The sequence below is a fragment of the Heloderma suspectum genome, chromosome 6 (genome assembly GCF_057233095.1).
Source record: "Heloderma suspectum isolate Gila_16-S chromosome 6, 16-S_ref, whole genome shotgun sequence".
NCBI classification, from domain to species: Eukaryota; Metazoa; Chordata; class Lepidosauria; order Squamata; family Helodermatidae; genus Heloderma; species Heloderma suspectum.
In genome coordinates, this window is record NC_139463.1 from 36,864,692 (window position 1) to 36,881,755 (window position 17,064).

At 45.7% G+C, this 17,064-nt stretch overlaps 1 protein-coding gene across 2 annotated transcripts in view; it reads left to right on the plus strand.

Annotated features, from left to right (window-relative positions):
• Nucleotides 1-17,064, plus strand: part of EBF2 (EBF transcription factor 2) — a 387,225-nt gene that overhangs the window by 302,522 nt on the left and 67,639 nt on the right. For both annotated transcript variants that reach the window (XM_084808184.1, XM_084808183.1), the window contains exon 8: nt 12,517-12,634. In XM_084808184.1, the coding sequence (XP_084664310.1) occupies nt 12,517-12,634 (118 nt within the window). The remainder of the gene's footprint in view (nt 1-12,516; nt 12,635-17,064) is intronic.

A 17,064-nucleotide genomic window follows, 5' to 3' on the forward strand; every position in this document is an offset into this window, starting at 1 on the left:
AAAGGGTCCTAGCCCTAACAGTCACTGTGCAGCTATTTCATCTATTTTCCTTAATGGATTTCTTATGGTAAGAAAAAAGACTGAAGAAGAGGTGGGGAAACACAAGAGAGTGATGGGTGGAAGATGGCACTGTCTAGACTGGTCATAAATAATGGTTAAGGCCATTATACTAGGCCTCAGCACCAAGGTGGGGAATCTCTTTCAGCCTGAGGGCCAAATTGCTTCCTTTTGGGGAGGAGGCTATTACACAGATAAATTTTGTACTAGAACAGTCTTTAATATTCACTGATGTACACACCCTTTTAAATTATTTACCTACCTCATGGAAACTAACAAATCTAGGGATGGCGGAGAATTTCTGAGAATTTCTCCACAAATCTCGGTGAGGCCGAATGCCAATGCATTCGGCCCCCCGAAATTGGCGGTGAAATTCTCTGCCACCCCTAGATTTGTTAGTTTCCATGAGGTAGGTAAATAATTTAAAAGGGTGTGTACATCAGTGAATATTAAAGACTGTTCTAGGGAGTTACCTCCTGCGAATGTCCCTCTCGGCGGCGGGTCCCGGCGGCAGTTCGGCGACGGTTCGGCCAGGGCGGGGGCAGCGGCCGGTCTTCTGACCGGCTGCAGCCACCGCCATTACAAAATAAAGTAAAATAAAGTAAAGCGCCTCCCCCCCACCGCGAAGCCAAGCTGCGAAAAGGTAAGTGACTTTCGTACATCCCTACGAATCAGAGAATCATAGAAGCATAGAATAGAAGGGTTGGAAGGGGCCTACAAGACCATTGAGGATCCTCAGTGCAGGAATCTAAGTCAAAGTAGGGATGGCGGAGAATTTCTCCCTGAAACTTCGGGGGGCCGAGCGCCAACGTGTTCGGCCCCCCGAAAAAGTTTCGGGGAGAAATCCTCCGAACCCCCCCCGCCCCCCGCACCCCCCCCCCGGGACGGGACTTACCTTCACCGAATGTCCCTCCCGGCGGCGGGTCCGGCCGGCGGTTCGGCGGGTGTTCGAGCGGGACGGGAGCGGCAGCCGGTCTTTCGACCGGCTGCCGCTGCCGCCATTGCAATCAAAGAAAAAAAAAAAAGCCCCCTGATAGGCTACGTGACGATTCACGTAGCCTATCACGGCTAGATTTGCAAAGTCAGCCGTGATAGGCTACGTCAATCGTCACGTAGCCTATCACGGGTGACTTTAAAAAAAAAAAAAAAAAGCGCGTACGGATAATGGCGGCCCCCATAGGGAGCCGCCATTACCGTTCCTTATTTGGTCGCTGTAGTCTACGTAAATGTTTACGTAGACTACGGCGAAAATAAGGGCAATGCTATTTGCGTTGCCCTTATTTTCGCCGTAGTCTACGTAAACATTTACGTAGACTACAGCCACCAAATAAGGAACGCGAATGGCGGCTCCCTATGGGGGCCACCATTAGCGTACGCGCTTTTTTTTTTTTAAAGTCACCCGTGATAGGCTACGTGATGATTTATGTAGCCTATCACGGCTGACTTTGCAGATCTAGCCGTGATAGGCTACGTGAATCGTCACGTAGCCTATTAGGGGGCGTTTAAAAAAAAAAAAAAAACTTTCGCGTTCGCGGCCGGGCGAGGTGGGAAGCCTCCTCCCCGGCCTGAATTTCGGCTGGGGCGAGGCAGGAAGCCTCCCCCCCGGCCTGAATTTCGGCCGGGGTGAGGCGGGAAGCCTCCCCCCCCGGCCTGAAGTTCGCGGGGGGAGCAGCGAAGCGCCTCCCCCCCACCGCGAACGTCCTTCGACGACAGGTAAGGGACTTTCGTCCACCCCTAAGTCAAAGTATCCCTGACAGATGGCTGTCCAGCTTCATCTTGAATGTCTCCAGTGTGGGAGAGCCCACCACCTCCCTAGGTAATCAGTTCCATTGTCATATTGCTCTAACAGTCAGGAGGTTTTTCCTGATGTTCAGCCGGAATCTGGCTTCCTGTCACTTGAGCCCATTATTCCGTGTCCTGCACTCTGGGATGATCGAGAAGAGATCCTGGCCTTCCTCTCCGTGACAACTTTCAAGTGGTCAAATGGTCAGCATAAATGGATTCTCTGCACCCTTTTGACAGCTAAAAGACTGCTATCGCAACATTGGAAGGATAAACCCTTAGGAGGACTATGTACGCCACCTTGGGTTCCTTAAGGAGGAAAAAAGGCGGGATATAAATGTAATAAAATAAATAAAAAATAAAAATAAATAAACCCTCCCCTCCTATAATGCAATGGATTGAGCACCTTACAACACTTAGTTTTAGTAAAACTTTTAGTATTTGAACAAGTGGCCTATAGACGCCACCTTCAAATGTATGCTTATTTGGATATTTGGTCCACATTTGTTGAAGCCCACGTATAATTGTTAGAATGTTGTGTGTGTATTTTTAATTTGCGCAAATTGAGGCTGAAATTTGTGCAAATCACACAAATTTCAGCCACGATGTGCACAAATTATTGCCTCAATTTGCACAAATCTCTAATTGTGCAAACTGTGGTCTGACATACATATATATATATATATATATATATGCAAAAAATCCCTGGAACTCGGGGAAAACCCTTGGCTCGGCTCTCAAAAGCAAGCTGAGTCGGGCAGGCAGCAAAAGTCTGTCGAGGACAAAAAGGGCCGGATTTGCAAGTGACAGACATCCCAAAGTCAAGACTAAAGTGGGTGTGGCCACCCCACACTGTCTTTCTCTCTTCCCCCACATACATATCGCATGCACACATACATTCTTACTCATAACACATTCCCTCTCATTCACAAAGACACACACATATCCGTTTTCACACACACATGACATGCACACAGACTTTCTCCCACTGTAGGGAAACCTCCCCTCTTCCAATGCTGCAGTCTCAATCCAAATTGGGTCCCTTATCCACATGGCTACTGTTAACACTTGGACAGAAAATGCAGGAGATCCAATTTGTGGATCTGCTGTCTCACTCCTTGTTTGTTTGTTTGTTTGTTTGTTTGATTTAATTGATTTGTACCCCACCTTTCTACCACCAAAATAGCACTCAGGGAGGAATACAGTTATAGGAAGTGAAACGTTTAAAAAATAAAACTTGATTAAAACAAGAATAAAGCAAAGTCATGAAAAGCACAATTAAAAACACAACAGAATAAGAACGACACCCAATCCAGCAGAGCAGCTTACACACCAAAGGCCTGCTTGAAAAAGAACATCTTTGCCTTCTGGCAGAAGCCAGAAGGAGAGCAGAGAAGGAGCCAACCAGTCTACCTTGGCAGGGATTTCCCCAGTCTGGGAGCAGCCCTCTTTTGGGTTGCCACCAAATGTGCCTCCGAAGGCAGTGGTATGGAAAGAGTAGTTTGTCTCAGAAGGAGCAATCCTATGGCTGCTAGTCAGCAGCTAGACGGCCATAGGATATCTGGTTTTCTGGGAACTGATCTCTCTCCACTTCCACGCTGCCTCAGAGGCAGTGAGGAACAGCCCTGTCCTCTGCGCTCACAAGAGGAGCACGCAGCGGCCAAAAAGGGGCGTTCTAGGGGGCATTCTGGGGCAGGGAGGGTGGAAATGCCTGTACGACACATCCAATGTGTCGTACAGCAGTTTCCTCCCTGCTCAGCTCTCCTGCACCTAGACAGCTGCAATCGGCTGTCTAGCCAAAAATGCAGAGCAGGAGAAGCGTGGAGGGAATGATCCCCTCCATGCTTCTCCTGCCCTGCTTTGGATAGGCGGTTGCCTCCGAGTTCGGAGGTGGCCGCCTATCTGAATAGGATTGTGCCCTTAGGTACTGGAAAGGAGTTTGGTTGGGGAGGGAAGTCTATGAAGCAACAAAGGCAGAGAAGTGTGTGGGGGGGTTCCTCCCTCAACATGCACCTTTAAAAACAAACGATAGACTCCTCCCTGCACAATACTCTCTCCTTCGTATGTGAATGGAGCAGAGCCTTAAGAAAACAGAAGTGCCTGTCCCATCACATGTATTTTGGCCTCAAACCTCTGACTCCATGAATGTTTTGGATACCTTCTTTCTCTTCCTCCTCCTCTGATTCCACAAATTAAGCTTGCCGATATATATTTCAAAATCTGGCTGTAAAATATATATTAGAACATTATGTGGTTGAATGTATATATGCTCCCATCCCAGTGGGTGTGTATAATATGGTCTCTGCTCATGTGTGGTTGGATTGGTGTATGTGTGTGTGTGTGTGTTGTATGCATGCACAATAATATACTTTTTTGATTTACATTTGGTTACAATTTAAAACCTTCTCGTAAATATTTCAGACACTGGAATAATTCAGCCTTATTCCCTTGCTGCTACAGTGTGGTCCAGGCTGGCCAGCAAGAGATTAAAATTTATTTCCATTGTTTAAGAGAAAATAATGAAGTGCATCTGACTAGGCTCTCTTAGGTCACAGGGGAAATGTTCACTTTGGAACAGAGTCCCAGCTCCACCCAAATGCGCAATGATGAAATCTATTGGCATGTGAAAGCAACACATTTTGCAGCAGGAATGCGACAGCAGCACTAATGTATGGGATGACAAGCACCTTTTGGAATGAATTAAGTTTGCCTTGAGAAAGAGGGAGCATTCCTTCCATCACCATAAAGATTCTCCCGGAGAGCAGGTTTCCCCCCCCTGCAGGCCAAGAACAGTCTGTCAGCCATTCAAATCAGAACTTCTCTTTCTGAAAGTAGGGCCCTTTAGGTTCAAGAATATCGCCCTGCACAGGGTTAGGTTCATATTCCTTGATGGTTGTATGTTGGCTCACAGCAAGGGTGGGGAATCTATTTTCTCTTGAGGACTGCAGGTGTCCGGAGTAGGCATGGTTGGGCACCTGCTGGGGCCCACACCCCAGCAGGGGCCCACTGACAAGAGCCCCCTGGAGTTTTTATTTTTTATTTATTATTACATTTATATCCCACCTTTCTTCCATCATGGAACTCAAGGTGGCTACATGTGGTTCCCAGGTGGTCTCCCCTCCAAGCACTGACCAGACCCAGACCTGCTTAGCTTCAACAAGGTGGCTGTCTCAAGTGCCTTCAGACTATTCCCTATTCCCTGGAGTTGCTCATCTTCTTCACATTGCAACCAGCTTCTTCGCCTGCCTCTCACTCTGGCCCAGACAATGGTGGTAGTGAGAAGGAGGAGCTGTAGATGCCTCTGCCTACTTGCTCCCTGGCTCTCTGCCTGACCAGCAAGCAAGTGGTAGCAATGATGAGAAAGAGCAAGAGCAGTTGATGATAATGGCAGTGAGAAGGTAGACTCACTGTGGGAGGAGCCCACTGAGGGTGTTTTGCTGGAGGGCCCTCAAAAACCTGGAACTGGCCCTTGGTAACCTGTAGGGAGCTGCATACTGGCAGTGAATAGGGTGAAAGACAGAGGTGGGTGGGGCCAAGCCCAACACAGGCAAGGCCAGAGGGAAATGTAAGCAGGACAACCCCTTTTCCCTTTTACTTTCTGTCACCCCATTCTTTCCCTTCCATTTCCCTCTCTGCTACACACACCCCTTTCCCCCTTTCCCCTCTCCTTGACAGTTGCATGAAATTGGACCAAAGGCTGCATGCATGGGTTCTCCACACACTGGCCCAGGAAATAAGGATGCTTCCAAAATCCTTCTCATCCATCTATCTCCCTGGACTTCGGAGTTTTGGATTACCTGGTCTTATTTCTGAAGTGGAACTGGTGCATTAGGAATTCTCCATCAGTCCATCTCTTTCTCTCTGTGTGACTGTGTCTGTGTGTTGTGTTTCCTTATATACAGATTTTGTACATAGTGCTGTGCATGCTCACTTTGCCACAGGTTTCAGTTCCTTTGGTTTCTTCACACACACACACCCCGCCTTCTATATGACACTGCAAAAAGGAGGGAAACTAATCAATTTTGAGGTAATGTTATGCACAGTTGTATCAAGATTATTTCTGTTTGGTGTTTCACCTGAGCGCATCAATAAAACACTGCACAAAAAGAATCTTGATACAATTATACATGAAATCATACAAAGATTTTTTTTGGCAATGTTTAAACAATGTGCACATGGTCCAAACTGTACAGAATCTAGTCCTGAAATAAATTAGAAATTCTCCCAGATACACCAATATTCAGGATGAGGGGGACGCAGGACAGGGTGGAACACATTTGAACCAGTGGAATAATAAAGGAACAGAATGGGTGAGATCTACCCACTGCTACTTGGAAGAAACTTAAGGAAGGATGCTAATTAATACCACAACAATGATTCCCAAATGGTGGACCAGGCCTGGCATTGGGGCTGGTTGGCCAAAGAGTTGCTCCAATAAATATACATTCAGCAGCCCACCAGGAACAGGATGTCAAATCAGTGGAAAAGACTCATGTGAACTCTGACATGGTCTGCTCATATGGCAGGGCAGTTACAGCACAATTCTGTACATGTCTACTAAAAAGGAAGCCTCATTGAGTTCAATGGGGCTTTACACCCAGGTAAGTGGGAATAGGGTTGAAGCCCTAAATATTACCCCAGTCACCTGGGAGTGGCTCACAGAAAAGCAGCTCTCACACATTTAAAGGGCCTTCCTTTCAAGCCTGGTTTGTTTTTTGTTTGTTTTGTTTTACAACTATAAGGGATAGAAGCTTATGTCTTTAAAAAAAAAAAAAAAAAAACAAGCAGGAGCAGCAGCAAAGACGCAGTGATGGCCAGCAATTTGGATGGTTTTAAAAGGGGATCAGACACATTCATGGAAGATCAAGCAATCAATGGCTACTAGTCACAATGCCCTCCATGATCAGAGGCCATATGCCTCTGTACGCCAGTTGCTGGGGAACATGAGTGATAGTCTGCTATTGTCCTCATGTCCACCTTTGGGCTTCCCGGAGGCATTTGGCTGTACTTATGCACTCAGGATCCTGTTGTGGAATACAAAATGTATATCAGCAGAATCACTTATTAACAGTGAACCTGTGTATAAATTGCAGCATGAGTACTGATAGCGTAAAGATCAAGCCCTTCTTCGTGCGTATTTTGCCAGCAAACTTGGCAAGATCAATGTTACAGGAAAAGTCTCAACTTGACTGAATGCTGATGTAGTCCCAGATGTGTTTCAGACTTCTACTTAGCTATCAAGCTCATGCGGTGACCAATCGCTGTCTCTCAGCCTAACCCACTTCACAGGATTGGTGTGAGGATACAATGGAGGGGGGGCCCTATATGATGCCCTGAGCTCCTTGGAAGGAAGGACAAAATGTTGTAATGAATGTTATGAATGCCTGAAACTTATACAAAGAGAGAGCTGAGAGGGGTGTGGGGGCATTCCATCATCTCTTCTGAAACAGTACTTCACTTTTTCTTCTTCCCTACCCATCCTTTTCCTTGTATGTTGTGTCTTTTTAGATCGTAAACCACTGAGCAAGAAGTGTCTTGTTTATCTGTTTTTAAGCTGCTCCAGGATCCCCCATCCTCTCATCTATCTATCTATCTATCTATCTATCTATCTATCTATCTATCTATCATCTCTATCTATCATCTCTATCTATCTATCTATCTATCTATCTATCTATCTATCTCTATCTCTATCATATATCATATCATATCATATCAATCTTCTATCATCTCTATCTATCGTCTATCATCTATCTGTCTGTCTGTCTGTCTGTCTATCTATCAATCAATCATCTATCATCATATCTGTCTATCTATCTATCTATCTATCTATCTATCTATCTATCTAATCTACCTATCATCCATCCATCCATCCATCCATCCATCCATCTATCTATCTATCATCACCTCTGTCTGTCTGTCTGTCTGTCTCTCTGTCTGTCTGTCATCTATCTATCTGTCTTTCTGTCTGTCTGTCTACCTACCTACCTACCTATCATAATCTCTCTCTCTATCATCTATCATATCTATCTATCTATCTATGGAGGCTGGTGGCTCCAATTTCAATGGGGTTGTGATCCATTCTGGGTTTTAGTCAGAACCAGCCAGAACTCTAAAGGAGCTACCCAAGTTGCTTAACCCTATCCCCCAAATCGATTCAGCACCTTGGATAGCTGGCTAGTTCTGACGAAAACCCAGAATGGGTACACAGCTCCACCAAAATCGGAGCCACCAGCCTCCACGCACGCATGCACACACACACTATTGACAGTCGTGTTTAGGATCCAAATGTTAACATTCAGTGAAGCTCAGACATTCATGGCAACACATACACAAGCATGCCATTCATCCATGGCCCTCTTGGCATACACTTTGTGCTTTCAATCCATTCCAGATTACAAAAACAAATGTGTGAAGAGACCCTGAGGACTGTATTCCAAGTCTCCCCTGAAATGAGCTTATCTGATCTCCTGAAGAAAGTGTGTCCCTTCTGTAACTTGAAGACCTTCCCCTCCCGAGCTGCGAAGTGTGCTGTTGTCCTTCGCTTGCACGTTTTAAGATTTCCAATGCAATTAATATTCTTTAGTCAATGCAGGAGGACCCACATGTCTGAAGAATGTAAAAAAGAGCAATGCTGCATCAGATCAAGTTCCATCTAGTCAGGCGTCCTTTTACTCACAGTGGCTCCGCACTAGATGCTCCCAAACGTCCACTTCCAGAGGTATAGTGCTCTGAATATGATATAGCTATCATGGCTAAGAGCTGTGGATAGACCCCTCCTCTTCCACAAATTGGTACAATCAAGCAATGGGGGACACATTCATTCTGTTCACACTGCAAACTGACCTAATTTTGCACTTTCAAACCAATATGCAAAGCAAAACTCAGTTATCCTTAGAAAGTCACACTTCTTCAGATTTTGCAATGGAGTTCTCTAATCAAAAATGCACACACACACCAATGCACATATGAGTGAAAAGAACATTAAAATGCATTGTACTAGAAAAAAGAATTGCTGAAAATGTATATATCAGGCAAAATTATGTACAGAAATGCATGCACTATGAGATATGCACACCAAAAAATTGTACAAATCTTCATGTGAACTTAAAACCCCCCAGCAAGTCAATGTTCAGGATGAACCACATTTAAGACTGGAAGAATGAGAAATGGAGAGGAACAAAATGGGCAGATTTGTTCGATCCAATCCCGTTTTCAAGCTGAATCAGGGTGCTTCTAGATGGAGTACTCCTATCACTAACACTTAAAAAGACCCACGCATTGTGCATTTTTTCCAAAAGGGGAAAAAAATTCTGGGAATTATAGTTTGGTAGACTATGTAATACTAAGTGATGTAATTTGAGAATTATAATTTGGTAGAGGGGAGGTTGAGAACTGGGAACGGTCACTACCATCTGTTACAAGAGGAAAAGAAATTACTCCCAACCCAGTTTGTGCTGGAGACATGTATTTGTCAGTGGTCATTGGGTGCTTGGGCTTATTATGAACAGGGTTGGGACTACCATTAGGTAAAATGAAGCAGTTGCCTCAGGTGGCAGACATTGGGGGGGCAGGTGTTGGCAAGGTGTTGGAGGACAGAACTGTATGTGCTACATTTAATCAGTGGGGGAAGAATGTGTACATTTCAAAGACACACACAACTGATGTATACATTTGGAAAAAAAATACGATGAAAATTTGCATGAATTGTTGCCTCCAGCCAGGCCTGACTGTGAATTTCAGTTTTAACATGTCCTTACTCCAGCAACACAGAACAGTCTAGGTGGCATTTTATTTCTTTATTTAAAACAATTATATACTGCCCTTCATCAAATTAGATTTCAGACCGATGTACAAAATATAAACCAAACACTTCAGTAAACTGCAGGCCAAAGATAATGCCAACTAATAAAACAGACTAATAATAACGTTACAGCATCCAAGTAAATAAAAATGCTTCCTCTTGGTGCTGAAAGGATAGTAATGTTGGTGCCTAGCAAAACTCTTTGGGAAGGGCATTCCCCAGCCGGGGTGCCACCACCGAAAGAGCCCTCACCCTTGGGGATGTCAGCCTCCCCTCAGATGGGAGACGCATGCAAGGAAGCACTTTGGGAGATAATCTTACAGTACAGGCAGTTTGATTTAGGAGTGGATGCTCCTTCAGGTACTTGGTGCTCTCAGCTCTCCTCACAACAGACCTGTGAGGTGGATTAGGATGCGAGGAAGTAGCTGGCCCAAGATCACCCAGTGAACTACATGGATGATCCAGTATTTCAGTCCAGGTCCTCCCAGCTCCCTGCTGCCTGGAGGCTAACTTCCTCGTGGGTAGTCACTCTGCTGTCTCTTTCCATTCCTACTATTGTGTGTGTGTAGTGCAGTGAGGGGAGGTTCCTGGTTACTAGAAGCTGGCGTTTTCAAAATCATCCCAATGACTTTGGGCCAGCCTGTCCATTCTATTGATTTTTGGAGCTTGATTGTCGTTCCATGCTGTTTCAGTACTTTGGGAATCTGTACACAGAGTCCTTGGCTTTAGAAACAAATGCCTCTTAAAGATGATATCCTGTAACACATGCAGGTGCAATATTGCTGATGGCTGTGCTACCCATATGTGCATTGAGAAAAACACTTTGCCCTGCACATATGAGACCTTCTCAGACCTTCTAAAAATGCCTGAGTTGAGTGCATGGAAGAGAGAGCATGATCACACCCCACCCCCGCCGATGACCACACATTAATTGGCTCTTTGTGTGTAGAACACACATGCGTTCAACGTGCACATGCGTCACACTCTCTAATACTCAGGGGGCCCGTGCCGACCAATGTGGATGGTAAATAGGACTGCCCACAGACAAAAGGGAGGGTGCTGTCTTCCCAGGGAAACCCTAAAGTATGCAGAAGTAACAAAAATCTTACAAATACCCTGCAAAAGGGGGAAAAATTGACCCCCACCAAAAAATATGCACACATGCAGTGGGAAGGTGCAAACATGCACAGGGGAAGGTGCAAACAGAGCCACAGCTGTTCCATTAACTTAGCTGCACCAAAACCTCCCATTGATGGGCATGCCAAGCATGGGGGAAGCCGGTGTGTGTGTGTGTGTGTGTGTGTGTGTGTGTGTGTTGTTGAGCATACGTTCCCTTCCAAACCAAAGCATCTTCTGCTATCCTCTAGGAGAGGGAAGGCCAGTGACACTGCTAGTGTTGAGAGGACCTTCAGTTTCTTCCCCACCCCAGTTTTGCTCCTCCCGTGCAATTTCTTTCCGTGATCTTTCTCTCCACCCCCATGCGCGTGCTCTCTCTCTGTCTCTCTCTCATTTTCTCTGGGTGCTCTTTCTCCTCTCACACCAATGCTCTTTCTCCTTCCCATCCCAGCCTGCCACCATTTTTTTTCTTTTTGTTCCCCCTAATCACTCCACCCCACCCAGACTTTGAGTGCACTGCAGAGCAAAGCTGCAGTTATGCCCGGCACGTCCATTTCCCCAGAGTGCTTCTGGGCCCACACGGACCTCCAGAGGCCATATGGAGAAGCAAAGATGCCGGGCAGAACTGCAGCCTCCTCTGCTGTGTGCCCAAGCTCTTCGAAAAGTTAAAAAGAAATGAAGACAAAGAAAAGGTGCCACTGCTGCGGGGGTGGGGTGGGGTGCAGTGGGGGTGCTGGATCCCAATCGGGGGGAGAGGCTGCATTTGGGGGCCTTAAGGGCTGCAGGGCCCTGGACTGGTCTTGCTGTAGTGGTACCATTGGGGCATCCAGGAGCAGCAGAAAAGAGGTGCTTTAGCCCTCTGGAACACTCACACGAATGGCCAGGACTTAAAGGGGCAGCAACTATTTTCTTAATTCAGGTAACACTTTGATCTGCCCACCCCACCCTGTACGTAGGGATGTCAGAGGGATCCATCTGCGGGGTGGAGTTCGCGAAGCTTTCATCAGCTCGGTCCCTCGGAATTCAGCTTGTTTCCCCATGAGCTGGCCTGCATCAAGTCAGGCCAGTTTGCGGATTTTCCATTTTTATACAATTTGTGTAAATAGACATTTGTGTAAATTGCAGCCACAATTTGTGAAATTTGCACAATTTCAGCCATGATTTGTGCAAACATCTATTGACACAATTTAAAAATCTGAAGAGTTCCCAGAGTTCTGGAAAAATACTTGGCTCGGCTCACAACTGCAAGCCAAGTCGGGGATGCCGCAGAAATCTGGCAAGCCCCAGAAGGGCCAGATTTCCCAGCAAAGGACACCCCTACTTGTAGGCTCTGTTGGCACAATCAGGGACCCTGTTTCTGAAGGTTTCCCAAAGTGCATGCACATGATGCACCTTGCATGCTCATGGCACATCCCCCTTACATGTTTTACGAACAGAGAATTCCCTTTCTGAAAGTCTGGACAGAGCTTGTGATATTCTCTGTTTGGAAACTGAAGGTAGGGCCACTGGCATTGATTGGAGTATTATGCTACCAGGCCAGAAGGCTTGTTACAGTTCTTAAGATGCAACACTAAGTGGAATTAATGCAAGACAGAAATATTTTTTCTCCCTCTGATGGGGGAATAAATCCCAGAGGACACCATTTCATTTTGCAAAAATAGAATGGGATTTCAAACTTGGCTGAGTAATTAATGCATCAAATGTGGATCACTGAAAAATAATTCACCTGCCTTTTCCTCTCCTGCCTTTTTAATATCCAGGTTGTGTTATCGACAACAGTGAACGTTGATGGGCATGTACTGGCAGTATCTGACAATATGTTTGTTCATAACAACTCAAAACATGGACGGAGAGCAAGGAGACTTGATCCTTCTGAAGGTATGGCCCTTTGTCACAGAATCCAAGGTTGTGTCTATGAGCAGTATCCAGCGGTGACATTCCGCAAACTCAAATAGCGATAGTGGAGCTCCGCTGAATCTTTCCATTGAGTAAGTGGTTGTCCATTATGCTTGTGCAACCGGTTCTGTGAGCAGTTGTGAGCAACTGGTTGCACAACACATTGCAGAATGCATTGCAAGCAGTTGTGTAACAGACTGCACCGTGGGGATACACAATGGTTGCACAACACATTGCAAATGTTATGCAAGACTACTTGCACCACCACACTTGTGCAAAGGTAACTTCAGCTGGATTCTTCTCTTGTGCATAGTTCAGAATCTAGTTTCTGCTAGTGCAATCTCAAAGAATCCAAGATTGTGTCTATGAGCAGTATCCAGCGGTGACATTCCGCAAACTCAAATAGCGATAGTGGAGCTCCGCTGAATCTTTCCATCAAGTAAGCAGTTGTCCATTATGCTTGTGCAACCGGTTGTGTGAGCAGTTGTGCAACTGGTTGCACAACACACTGCAGAATGCATTGCAAGCAGTTGTATAGCTGGTTGCACAACAGGGATGCACAGCGGTTGCACAACACATTGCACAATGGGTTGCACAAGAGTTATGCAACACTGCTTGAGCAACAACACTTGCACAAATGTAACTTCAGTTGGATTCTTCTCTTGCACATAGTTCAGAATCTAGTTTCCGCTAGCACAACATCATTTCCACTAACAGAATGACACAGTTGGGTGCTGCTCTATGTGTTAATGAGAAAGGGGAGAAGCATATGCTTGAATCATCTCTGTTAACGAGAGAATCACAGTTTGGCGGGACTTGTCCCAAGTAAGCCTGTGTCCCTATTTTGTCTTGATTTGGGAAAAGATTTTTGAGGATCGCTTTTAAAAATTTAGAATCCTAGAGTTGGAAGGTACCTCAAAGGTCATCTAGTTCAACCCTCTGTTGATGTAGAAAATCTGCTGCTATAGCATCTCTGAGAGGTGACCATCCAGCATCTGCTTAAAAACCTCCAATGGAGGAGAGTTGGCCACCTACCTAGCCAGTCTGTTCCAGGCTTAAACAGTTTGTACGAACCGGGAGTTCTTCCTGATGTTTAGAAAAAATCCCCTTTTGTGAAATTTGAACCTGTTGTTTTGGGCCCTACTCTCTGGAGCAAGAGAAAACAAATTTGTTCCATCATCACTCACTGTGACAATCCTTCAAGTGTTTGAAGATGATGATGATTATCATTATTATTAATAGTAGTAATATTTTTACCCTGGTCTTTAGCCAAAAAAGGCTCAAAGAGCAGCTTACAAAGTTTAATAATGAGAACGTCCCCGCCTTCAGGCTTACAGTCTAAAAGGCATGACACTAAAGGAAAAGAGAGTGGGAGGGAGGAGGAAAAAACCAAATGCAGGCACCAGTTCTTCGTTTCAGCATTCTTATAGGTGTTCTTTCTGGCTGGGAAGGCTGAAACAAGCCCCCTTCAGCTGTTCCTTCTGTGGCCAGCATCTGGGGCTATGGTGGTCTGCCCCTTGCCATGATGTTTATCCTTGCAAGCAGGAGGTGCAACCTCATGGTGGCCCTTGGTTCCTTGGCCAATGGATGAGGCCAGAGTCAGCAGTCCTAGGGAACTGTCAACTGGAGCTGTGTGCTCCTTCGGCAGGGAGGGGTGAAGTGAACTCCTTGCTCCCTCTCTGATGTATGGGGCCAGGTTGATCTCCACGTTGCCGTGGTGTTCTTCCTGGGAGGCAGGGGATGCAGCCTCCCAGCTGCCCTTGGTTCTCTCTTAATCATCTCTATTCCAAGCTAAACATACCCTGTTCCTTCAACTTTTCCTCATAGGACTTGGGCTCTAAGCCCTGCACCATCGCTGTTCAAGCACTATGCCTGAACAGGAAATCTGGACCCGAGGAGAAGCAGGCCCAGTCCTACCATTAGTCAGAGTGAGGTGACTACCTCAGGTGGCAAACACTGGGGGGCAGCAGTGGCACCAGCCTCCTGGCTGTTCCTCATAAACTCTCCAGCTGTTCTATGTTGGAGGACCAAGCTGGGTGTGCCACACAACCTGTCCAGGTCCTCCTAAACCAGACTGCTACAATGTAGCTCTGTGTGTGTGTGTGTGTGTGTGTGTGTGTGTGTGTGTGTGGTGTCACATTTTTTAATCTTTCCTACATAAGAAAAACTCTCTGGAAATAGAAAACCATCACAGCAAGGCTAAGCAAAACCTTTTCTCCACATGCAGCCTGAAGATGTCATAATGGGAAGGGCCATAGCTCAGTGGTAGAACATCTCCTTTTTATATGCAAAAAGGTTCCTGGTTCAGTCTCTGCCATCTCCAAGTAGGGCTTGGAGAGTGGCCTATCTGACACCTTGGAGAGCTGTTCCCCATCTGCGTAGACAATATTGAGATAGATCAACCAATGGTCTGATTCAGAATCTATGTGTTCCATGGATGGATGGATGGATGGATGGATAGAGAGGGCCATGATGAGTAGCTCCACCCCACATGTTGCATGCATCTCCCCCCCCCCCCGGATGTACAGATTCTGTCGAACCCATTCCATTTGTGTTCCACAGATTGTCAGGTGCCTTTTGTTCTGTCATCTGCTCATTGATGGAATTGGATTTTTCCCAATTTCCCGAATTTGCACAAATTCGCATTTGCAGAGAATCACACTTCTGAATATGTGCAAATCCCCACCAAAATGTGTGTTTTCATTCTTTAGCCTACGGGGAAAATACGTACTTTCATCCAGTGTGTTTGATTTTATGTATTTTTCTATGACTAAATTTCCAGAAAGTACAAAAAAAAAAAAAACAGTCCGCAAGTCCACGAAATCTGTCTCCTCAGGCAAAGCCAGTCCGCTGCAGAATCCACAGAACAGATTTATAGAAATTCAAACCCATTTGATTCTGTTCTGGATTTCTCCGACATCCCTATCCCCTCCCCCTGACATCCATGCATACAGCACGAACACTGGCATGGAGACCGCTTCACACATACAACTGTACATGCAAAGGCATCCACATGACCTGGAACCCTACATGATTAGGGCTCCAGGTTGCATGGAAGCTTTTGCACATGCAGCCATACATGCATAGCCCCCTCCCTCCAGATGTTCACAATGTACACACAGATGCCAGGGGAGGGGCTACTTGAACTGTGCAGCATTGGGGGCAGAGCCATGCAGCAGGCCCCCACTCGTGTGGTCAGCTCCCTACTTAAATATAATGCCTGATTCGACCTAAAGATATATTCATAAGTGGTACAGTCCAAGCTGTATTAATAAGCAGTACAGCCCCTTCTATCACTTCACTCTGAAGTCACTGCATTCAGCATATTGTAATGGAATCCACACCACTTTATTCTGCATATATTGTGCAGTTTGGCAATTAGGATTTGAGTCATTTCCTGTGGCCATGATCCATCAACTTATGTGCTACCTTGCTCATTCAAGGAGACACTTCTTGTGAGTGAAATCAGTGGTCCAACATGGTTTCGGAACCTGACCAGCCCTTCTGTATAATAAAATTAGGTCTTCCCCCTCTATTTTTCTAATTGCTCCTTTGGGCTGGAGCAGCTGAGAAGGAATGGGCTAAATATTCTGCAAAAGGATTTGAGACTTTGAGCTCAGCTGGGCTTGACTTGATTTTCAGAAAATCAAGCGACATGACATCTTAGTTAAACAGAAATGTAACAGCACAAGATGTGTATGAAAAAGTGTCAGCCGTTCCCTTAAACAAACTGCGCAAAACATAACAATGCGCAGAAGGAAACTGACACTAATTGATTTTCGTTTGTTTGGCTAAGCGAGGAATCACCCTCGTCTGCAGGCTGTATTTTCAAGCAATTACAAATCGCTGGATCTGCTAAGCTTCAAATTGGATAATCGCCTCCACTCTCTCCAGCCCCATTCTGGCACCAGTTAAAAATAACTAGAGAAACCCCTCTTGGCCCAATACTCGCAGCGAGTGAAAGTGAGAAGACTTTGTGACGTTACAAGAAGAGACAAGTTAGTCTATTATTTCATTAGGGTGTTTTGTTGCCTTCCCTCCCCTTTTAAAATGTGCCCTGCATCCACCTAAAGGAGAATTAATGAACTGGAAGAAAATGATTGAATCAGTAAAGAATTTGGAGCAGTGTTAATTCTCCCCCAGCGGGCAGTGAAATGGTAGAAGGAAACTCCCAAGATTCCAAACCTAGGAAGCCTTCCAGTTTTTCCTTGACTGATTGAATGTGATTGACTGGCTGTTCAAAGGAGTCTCGTATTTTTGGAGGCTTGCCAAAGCTCCCTTCCACCTCTGACCTTGTCAACATTGGGAATGGAGTGATGGATTGACTTTGGTTATGGACTGGAAAACCATATTGGGATCTTGATGGGATGTATAGTCCAGAGGCCTTGAACGTATGGAAGAAAAGAAAGAGG